General features: G+C 45.4%; 1 protein-coding gene across 1 annotated transcript; it reads right to left on the bottom strand.

Annotated features, from left to right (window-relative positions):
* Window positions 1–1,916: 1,916 nt before the first annotated feature.
* LOC142908258 (uncharacterized) lies at window positions 1,917–6,711 on the bottom strand. The gene is made up of 2 exons (XM_076058733.1): window positions 6,563–6,711; window positions 1,917–4,293 (listed from the first exon to the last, which is right to left on the bottom strand). Exon 2 carries the CDS (start codon window positions 4,263–4,265, stop codon window positions 3,249–3,251), a length of 1,017 nt encoding a protein of 338 aa, XP_075914848.1. The 5' UTR covers window positions 4,266–4,293; window positions 6,563–6,711; the 3' UTR covers window positions 1,917–3,248.
* Window positions 6,712–9,769: the final 3,058 nt, after the last annotated feature.

Here is a 9,769-nt window from a genome sequence, read left to right as displayed (position 1 = left end):
AGGGTAAAGTGATGGTTTTGAAAGGCTCCTCAAGAGGGTTCTTCTTCATGGTTTGAGTGATAGCTTTGCGGATTGTATAGTCGGAGTAACCATTAGCCCTAAGAGCTTGGTGTACGTGCTTGAGTTCACTGCTTATGTGTTCCTGGTCGGATATGCATTGGGCTCTATGATACAGAGTCTTGATGAGAGAATTCTTCTGTGATGGATGGTGGTGGGAATCCGGTTTCAGATAAGCATCCGTATGGGTAGCTTTCCTGTAGACAGAGTGGCTCATTGAACCATCAGGTCTCTTTTTAATTAGGACATCCAAAAAAGGTATCTTGCCATCTATTTCGACTTCCATGGTAAATCTGATGGCTGGGTGTATGGAATTGATGTGGTCGAAGAATTGGTCTAGAGCAGGCCGGCCATGTGGCCAGATGACAAAAGTGTCATCCACGTACCTCTTCCATAAGGTTGGGCGCAGAGTGGCAGTCTGGATGGCGTCAGTCTGAAATTTCTCCATGAAAATGTTAGCTATAACTGGAGAAAGGGGGGAGCCCATTGGGGTGCCCTCAGTTTGTTTGTAGAAAGTTCCATTCCAAGTGAAGTATGTATTGGTTAAACAGTGTCTCACCAGGGGGGGTACCTCAGTGTTTAGTCCTTGATGAACCAAGTCTTCAATGATTGCAATGGTGTCAGGTACAGGAACCTTGGTGAATAAGGAAACTACATCAAAACTGACAAGCAGGTCGTCTGGGGACAGGGAAATGCCTTTGATTGTCGATACCAGGTGAGTAGAATTTAGTACCGCAGAGGTGGTTTTTCCAGTGAAAGGTCGCAGTATATCAGTAAGAAAATGTGCCAGTTTATAGGTGGGGGAGTTGATAGTAGAGACGATGGGACGAAGGGGTGTATCTTCTTTGTGTATCTTTGGAAGGCCATATAATCTTGGTGGTCTGGCAGCAGAGGGTTTCAACGATAACTCTTTGGTCTGATCAATTAATGCTGTTGAATTAGATGATTTTGTTCGTTTTGAAGGCCGCTTGTGTTGTGGCCGAAATGTCGTGAGAATTTTTATTGTGCTATTTTATTTTATCAATTATTTTATTCTCATTCTACGTGACTTTACCGAAAGAACCAAAGAAGATGAATCCTTGCAGTCACAAAAGCTTTAAATCGAAGCCTCCCTTCTATCGCAGCCTGTACACTCCGGGCTCTGCTACCCACGGGTTCCTTAGCCCGGCGTTAAGGGAAGACTGGACGACCCGTTCCAGCCAGGGTACGGGAGCTCACCTCTGGTCCGCTACAACCCGGCTCTAACAAGAGCCTCGGTTGAGGGTCCCCAGGTGCTGGTCCAGTCTTCAGGTCTTCGGATGTCTTCAGGCTTGAGTTGGTGAACACTGCCCAGCCCGTCCAAAGGGGCGGGCTTTTAACCCCAGGTCAAGGTCATCCATCCCCTCCTGACCCCCCCCCCCCTCTCAGAACCTTCTGGAAGGTCTTATCTTAAGGGGCCTTAGGGACGGGTGGGGGGTCAGGGGTGTTAGTCTCTGGTCACGGGGGGTGGGGGGGGGAGCAGGGGTTTAACCTTTGGTCGACCCCTACGCACCTCGCTCTCTCTCGGCTGCTCCCTGTTGACCCGTGAACGTGGTGGCAGGTCAGCTTACAGCGCCTGGTTATGGCACTTACGCACAACTTCGTGACTAACGCTGCACGTTCCGTCGTTTTCTTGCAGGGGGCGCTGCAAACCTACACACCCCCTGCATGAACGACGGAGGCGCAGGGACAGACGTTCAATCGCGTTGGAATCTTCTCGCACGGCCAGCTCTGTGTCGCCTTATCTCGATCCCGCGATCCCAACCAGGTGAAAGTCCGCATCGAACCGAACCCCCGGCAAGGCCATCTACTTAACGAGAGGAAATTCACACGAAATGTCGTTTTCAATGAATAAGCTTTTAATGAAGAAATACAATTATCTAATTCTAACGAGTGTTGTTGTGGATAATGTATCTACTAGATGTGCTCTGCCTTGTAACCAAATACAAATCTGTACCAAAAAAATGCATTCCAAATGTGCTCTTAAAATTACCTCCTTGCTATGAAGCAGATCAACAGACACGACATCTTTCATTTATCGATCTCTCCACGAAACAAAGGAATGTTTTACACAAACTATAACTAGCACAGCCTTCTGGGAGTGCATCATTGATTCAGTGCAAGCCACATGTGGACCCTTATTGGTGCACAGCGTCTCAACAGCAGCCGGGCTTGCTTCAACCGTTACGGACATCCAGACGTTAATCAGCAAGGACCATTTCTTGTCCTAGTTAGACAAAATCTACGTCAACACGTAATACAAAATTATAATTCGTATTGTCGAGAATGTATCTCCTCTACACGTAACTTTTGAGTGGTATGCCTTGTAACTGATGAATGATCCGAGTGTGCTCCCTATTTCAAAGACAATGAGTTCATCCAGAGGGAGATGCTTCCTGAAAACACAAAAATACCCTTTGACCTGTATCACAAGAACAATGAGTCTCACCTGAGTTATCTGTACAGGTTACTTCCAAAAAACAATTTGTCCTAACATCACTTATTCAATGTTTGATCCTTATAGACAAAATGTTACATGTAGGCACTCAATCAGACAAGCATTAATTATAAATTATTGAGTCATTTTAACTAAATTGTATTACTGCACTGAAATATGCTGTATCAGGTTACATCATATGAACATGAAGATATTTACAAAAATACACACCGTCTGCTTAACAGTGTATGTACAACATATTATTGTGTCATTCAAAACGAGTAGGCCATTGCATGCTGGCGTTTGGGTCAAAATTGATCAGATTCTAAACATTACCCACAAACTCCACAACTGAGATGCCACATTAACCATCGCCCCCTACTGACAGGCTCTTGTCCACATGCAGGCCTGTGCAGGACCACCACCTTGTGCCACACAGGGGCAGCTGCTACTTGGGGATGCTCTTCGAGTGTTTGAGACGAGATACGACACAAAACTCCGAGTTGCCGAGGCGATAAAGCAAGCACCATATAAATGCAATTATGATAACATAGTCAACGCTTCAGAGCTTATTGGCTTTCGCTCCTGGTTAGAGATCTATCCAACCAACAGGTCCACAAAGACTGGCCACTGTTACGCTGCAGGTTGATCCTAGGAATTGAGTGTTCAACTTCACATTCTTGTCATTAAAGGCCTGTGACAAAGGTGCATCTATTGGAGCGACATCGTCTCCAGCTTACACATCTACCGGGTCTCCATTTGACTTTGTATTGTCTCGGAGGAAGTCCACCCACACCTCCACTTCCACAAACTGCTGGGAGTTGCCTCGCTCTGCCTCACAGTCAGAATTCTCCTCCTGCTTCACGTTGCCTCCATCGATGTGAAGGTCCGATTTTGGAGTTGAATCTTCATCTTCACATTTTACCTTCACTTCTTCGCTCTTCACCATCACTTCTTCACTCTTCACCATCACTTCTTCACATTTCACCTTCACCTCTTCATATTTTACCTCGATACCTTTAAAAGTGTCCAGGCTGGGATTTTCTTCCGGTTCTTGTTTCATGAGGGGTGGGCTCATTGCGGCACTTTGACTTCCACAAGATGATTTCAGACTCCACTCCTTGTGGATCTTCTGATGCTTGTGTGTTCTTTGGTGTACATAAAGATTTGGTGACTGTGCAAACGCCTTCCCACACACACTGCACTTGAAGGGTTTCTCTCCCGTATGTGTTCGCTGGTGTGTTACAAGAGTAGATGAATCTGAAAACGCCTTCCCGCACAGAGTGCACTTGAAGGGTTTCTCTCCCGTGTGTGTTCTCTGGTGTGTTACAAGAGGAGATGACTGTGCAAACGCCTTCCCGCACAGAGTGCACTTGAAGGGTTTCTCTCCCGTGTGTGTTCTCTGGTGTGTTACAAGAGTAGATGAATTTGAAAACGCCTTCCTGCACAGAGTGCACTTGAAGGGTTTCTCTCCTGTGTGTGTTCTCTGGTGTGCTACAAGAGTAGATGACTGTGCAAACGCCTTCCCACACACACTGCACTTGAAAGGTTTATCTCCCGTGTGAGTTCTCTGGTGTACATGAAGAGATGATGACTGTGTAAACGCCTTCCCACACACACTGCACTTGAAGGGTTTATCTCCTGTGCGAGTTCTCTGGTGCCGTGTCAAATCTCCAGTACGATCCGGGTTGTTTTCACGCCGGTCGCATTGCTGCCTTTTTGCACCGAGCCGCGCCGAGTGCCTTTGCTCCATGAGACAAATTCTGCAGAGGAAGCGACAGCTGCAGAGAGAGAAAAAAATATCCACACCATCTACACGTCAGTATCGATGCACAGAGGAATGCATACACACAGTCACACGTGACTTACATGTCTATACTTATTCATATATCCATGATATAGTGAAAAAGCGTCCCAAATTCATCACACGGGCTGTTATGGCACACAATGAGAGGGCGAATGTCATAAACGTGCCTGGAAGCCCTCGTATCTTCAAAATGAATGTTAACCCAAAACTCCGAGCACACAATTTCGGCTTTCTGGCTTCAAAAGGAATATTTATGAAAGCTAAATTCAGCTGACATAGCAAAGGGTGTTGAAAATAATACTATTTGTGTTATGCAGAAATGCATAAATTAATGTTCAATCGCAACTTAGAGGTGTGAAACCAGGCACAGATGTCCTTGAATGCTGGGATGAACAGTTCCGACTTCAGCTGCACGTGTTATGTGATAACTTCCTGACTCCATTCTTACAAAGACTTTAAACGCAAATACAAACTTGACCCTGTCACACACTCAGAGGTGGAGCCAGGATTTTCAGGTAGATGGGGCAACCCCTTCAGCAATGAAAAATGCTAGGAGTTGTTAGTAAGGAGTTGTTAGTAAGTAAGGAGTTGTTAGTAAGTAAGGACTTGTCCCTTGCTTTTGATTCAACGCGGGTGATCGGCATCGCGCTCGCTGAAGGTGTTTGCCATCAGGGAAGTCGTGTACTGTATACGCAACTGCGCACAATTCTGAGTCGCTTGTAACTGCTTTGCCGTTAATTATTGCCAATTATGGAGTCCCTGGCACGTAATAATGTCACACGGTGGCAGTGGGGGTCGTAAAATGCTGATTTATCTATATATATAAAAGGGAAATGTGTGGATACGTGTGTCTGTTCGAAATGTTTAGCAAACTTCCCAAGAGGCTACACACTTGAAATTTGGAATGTGGCTAGGTTCCATACTGTACACAATGTAAAAAGTATAAAAATAAACTTTGGCATTTTGGGGGGGGGGGAGGGTGGGGGAAATGACCATGGAGTGTGTGACGTCAACCCGCAACACACCTGAGTTAAGCGCTCTGCAATGCTTACCCCTTCCATATGCCTCTTCGCGGGCCGTACTTCTAGAGCTGTTAACAGTGTGCCGGGAGATTTTAGGTGGCGCTTCGCTCCTGGCCGATGAAGCCATTGGTTTCTTGGAGTTTCAAAACAAATCCGTGCGAAGAACAGGTACAACTGCTATCTTAAATATAAGGCAGAAATTCAGTTTGTTTGTGTGAAGCACCAAAAACTCTCCAACGCTGAGCTCTGGCGTCATGAAATTTTCACAGCTTATGCTGTCTGGAATTTCTAAGTGAACGCGACTATTTTCAGCTCGCCACGTCATTCCCTTCCAGATTTGGCAAAATCGACCTTACGTAGAAGTGGGATAAGGTTAAATTTCCTTGAGTGAAAACATCCGATTTAGTATATTTATTTGTTTCGGCTTTTTTCTTTCTTGCAAGCATCACATTCATTAAGGGTTTTTCAGTGAAATATGAGGGAATATAAAATTTATCCAAGACAAGAATCCAAGTCCCGGGCGAAGCCGGGTAGTGAAGCTAGTTACTATTAAACCCCAATGATCCTATCGAAATTAGGGATTTCGATCGGATCGTTGGGGTGCACGTGCCACCCCACCCCCACTGGCTCCACCACTGTCACACACTGGCATGGTTCACAGGTGGTGGTGTGTCCAGACCCACGCCTGGCCACCTTCACTTGCTCAGAATTCATGCTTCCTCACTCCACCAAGTAATTCATTGAGGATCAATCAACACAGCCGAGGCTGCGTGTCTCTCTCACTCTCCCCGTGGTCGCATGGATTTCCTTCCCGATCCCCGGGTTTCCTCTCCACATGTAGAGAGTGAACACGGCCACGCGCCCAAAGTGAACACCGCCATGCATCCAGAGTGAACACCGCCACACGTCTAGAGTGAACACCACCACACGTCTAGAGTGAACACCACCACGCGTCTAGAGTGAACACCACCACGCGTCCAGAGTGAACATCGCCATGCATCCAGAGTGAACAGCGTCACACGTCTAGAGTGAACACCGCCTTGCGCCCAGAGTGAACACCGCCAGGCGTCTAGAGCGAACACCGCCACTCGTCTAGAGTGAACACCGCCACGCGTCCAGAGTGAACATCGCCACGCGCCCAGAGTGAACAGCGCCACGCGTCCAGAGTGAACACCGCCACACGTCTAGAGTGAACACCGCCACGCTGTTGACAAGTCCCACCTTGTTGTTGTTGTTGTGGGCAGGTCGCTTCTGAAAACAAGAGCGGTACAGCAGCTCAACGCGGGCGTGGCCTGGTAAAAAAAAACTGTGAATATTTAAAACAAAACAAAGTTACAGAGTAGCGAGGCAGGTGAAGAGAAATTAAAACTTAAGCAAGATACTCTTTGGTTCTTTCGGTAAAGTCACGTAGAAAAAATAAAGTGAAATAATAATTTCAGTTTCATTTATTTGGTATAGCCCTGTGAGCCATTCGGCTCTTGAATCGGGTGCAACCGCAACAAACAAAAACATGAACAAGAAAAACATCTTAAAGTGACTGTGACTGTGCAAACAGAAAATCCAGGGGAAAACAGCAAAATATTCCACAATAAGCACCGTACACCATCGCTGTGTGCAAATAGCATGCGACGTTTTGATTGCAACACAAGCAATCATCATCAGGTACAAGTGAAAAAGAGAGAACCTAGTAAAACTTAGCCGACTCTCTGTGTTGTATTGCATTACGTTTCTAAAGTAACAGTCAACAACACCCCAGCTGGTTGATAACGTTCTTCCAAAGATTGCTCAATTTGAGAGAGAGACAAAACACAGACACGGAGACACATAGACAGAGGGAGATAACACAGAGACACACAGAGAGAGATACACACATAGGCACACAGAGATACAACGCCTCTGTGATGAGGCCTTAAATAGAGAGAGAGGGGGGGTAGAGAAGTTAGCAAGTCAATGCAAGGCCGTAGCCATGGAGTCAACATTGGGGGGGACCAAATCTTCCAGGGGGTCTGGGAACCCCCCCCAGAAAAAAATGTACATTTGAAAACTCATTTCCTGCCATTTCCTGCATAAAATATTAACAAATTTCACTAACACATGGGATGGATTTTGCATTATTTGATACAATGTCAAAGAGTGTATTGTATTACATTGCTCAGTTTTTTTTACTTTTCTTGTTTCATAGTATGTAATGGCAGAGATTAGGGATTCATAAAGTACAGCGCAATAATATAAACAGAAATCTATGCATTGTTATATGAAGACAAGTCCAGATTTTTTGGACAAGGTTTAGCAAATCGTTGTATTTATTAACAAAGCATCACAATTAATATTTAGAAAACATTTTTATAGCAATATTATATATTGTATATTGCTATAGCAATATATTGGGGAGGGGGGGGGCATTTTGAGCATATTTGATTATTGGGGGGGATGTCCCCTCCAATATATATTATAATTATTATAATATATTATAATTATAATTAATTATAATTATAATATATTATAATTACGGCCTTGTGTCAATGAGAGATTGGAGCTTTGGTAACTGCAGTAAATAATAATAAAACGAGCACACACACAGAGAGAGAGAAAGCACACTTAATAAAACTGAGTACAATTAGGAAATGTAATGCAACACAGAGAGTCGGTCAACACACAAGTAACGCATAGCCTGGTTGATTACTTTCTTACAAAGATTGCTCAACTAAGCAAGAGAATTGAACAAACGCGATCAGGTGAGGGCAGGAGGCAAGACGCCACGTGGCTAGGCCCCGCGCTGTAACGTTCCAACCTGGACATCGCTTCCAAGCTCGCTGCTACTCAATTGACATCCCTACGAGAGAGAAAGCGAGGCTCTACCTCGGTAAACAACAACAAACACCACCACAAACACAACAACCACAACAACCACCACCACAAACACAACAACCACCACAACCGCGATGAGAATTTCTCACCTCGATTTTCAGTTTACGCGCGGAGCGGCAGATTCCGGTTACCTCGTGACGTCACGCGGCAGGAGGCGGTGACATGACGTCACTTGCGGGGAACAAGACACGCCCCTCCCACAATCAGCGGCTCTGGGACTTAAATAATTAATGTTAATGAGCCTGGCCCATAAGTGGAGGGATTGGGCGTGGGTGCCGATCTCGTCGCAATAAACTCGCAACGGCTTTCACGAATACATTATGTTAATGAGCCGCCAGTCACCGTGAGTAGCTTTGCCCAAATAAGGATTGTACTTAAACAGATAACGAAAGTGACCCAGGCAAGAGTGACGTCACGCTCAAGGGCACGTTGGATGGGGTGGGGTGAACGCCTTGGTGACATTACGTCAATAGCGAGGTACACCTCCCCCTGGCGTTTCACGCCGATGAGGTAATGCTGAGTGGTGACGTCACAGAACGTGGTTGGAGTTTAAGTTGATTTAGATTCATTTTCCATTGCTCCCTCCCTTGAACAGAGACCCCTTGGGTGTGTGAGCTCAGCAACAACGTGTACATTATTGTGTACACACACACAAACAGTGTGTACACTGTTTGTGTGTGTGTACACAATGTGTGTGTGTACACAATGTGTGTGTGTGTACACTGTGTGTGTGTACAGTGCGTGTGTGTACAGTGTGTGTGTGTACACTGTGTGTGTACACTGTGTGTGTACACTGTGTGTGTGTGTACACTGTGTGTGTGTGTGCACTGTGTGTGTGTGTACACTGTGTGTGTGTGTACACTGTGTGTGTACACTGTGTGTGTACACTGTGTGTGTACACTGTGTGTGTGTGTACACTGTGTGTGTGTGTACACTGTGTGTGTACACTGTGTGTGTGTGTGCACAGTGTGTTTGTGTGTACACTGTATGTGTACACTGTGTGTGTGTGCACTGTGTGTGTACACTGTGTGTGTACACACACACAGTGTACACAAACTATAACTAGCACAGCCTTCTGGGAGTGCATCATTGATTCAGTGCAAGCCACATGTGGACCCTTATTGGTGCACAGCGTCTCAACAGCAGCCGGGCTTGCTTCAACCGTTACGGACATCCAGACGTTAATCAGCAAGGACCATTTCTTGTCCTAGTTAGACAAAATCTACGTCAACACGTAATACAAAATTATAATTCGTGTTGTCGAGAATGTATCTCCTCTACACGTAACTTTTGAGTGGTATGCCTTGTAACTGATGAATGATCCGAGTGTGCTCCCTATTTCAAAGACAATGAGTTCATCCAGAGGGAGATGCTTCCTGAAAACACAAAAATACCCTTTGACCTGTATCACAAGAACAATGAGTCTCACCTGAGTTATCTGTACAGGTTACTTCCAAAAAACAATTTGTCCTAACATCACTTATTCAATGTTTGATCCTTATAGACAAAATGTTACATGTAGGCACTCAATCAGACAAGCATTAATTATAAATTATTGAG

The sequence above is a fragment of the Petromyzon marinus genome (genome assembly GCF_048934315.1).
Source record: "Petromyzon marinus isolate PM22_M1 ecotype Great Lakes invasive population chromosome 78 unlocalized genomic scaffold, UKy_Petmar_22M1.pri1.0 chr78_unloc.1, whole genome shotgun sequence".
NCBI lineage: Eukaryota > Metazoa > Chordata > Hyperoartia > Petromyzontiformes > Petromyzontidae > Petromyzon > Petromyzon marinus.
Note: the sequence above shows the minus strand (reverse complement) of the source record. Positions and strands in the feature narration are given on the sequence as shown.

What these genes read in the sequence shown, in the direction of transcription:
- LOC142908258 (XM_076058733.1), bottom strand. Translation starts at nt 4,265, where the DNA reads ATGGAGCAAAGGCACTCGGCGCGGCTCGGTGCAAAAAGGCAGCAATGC.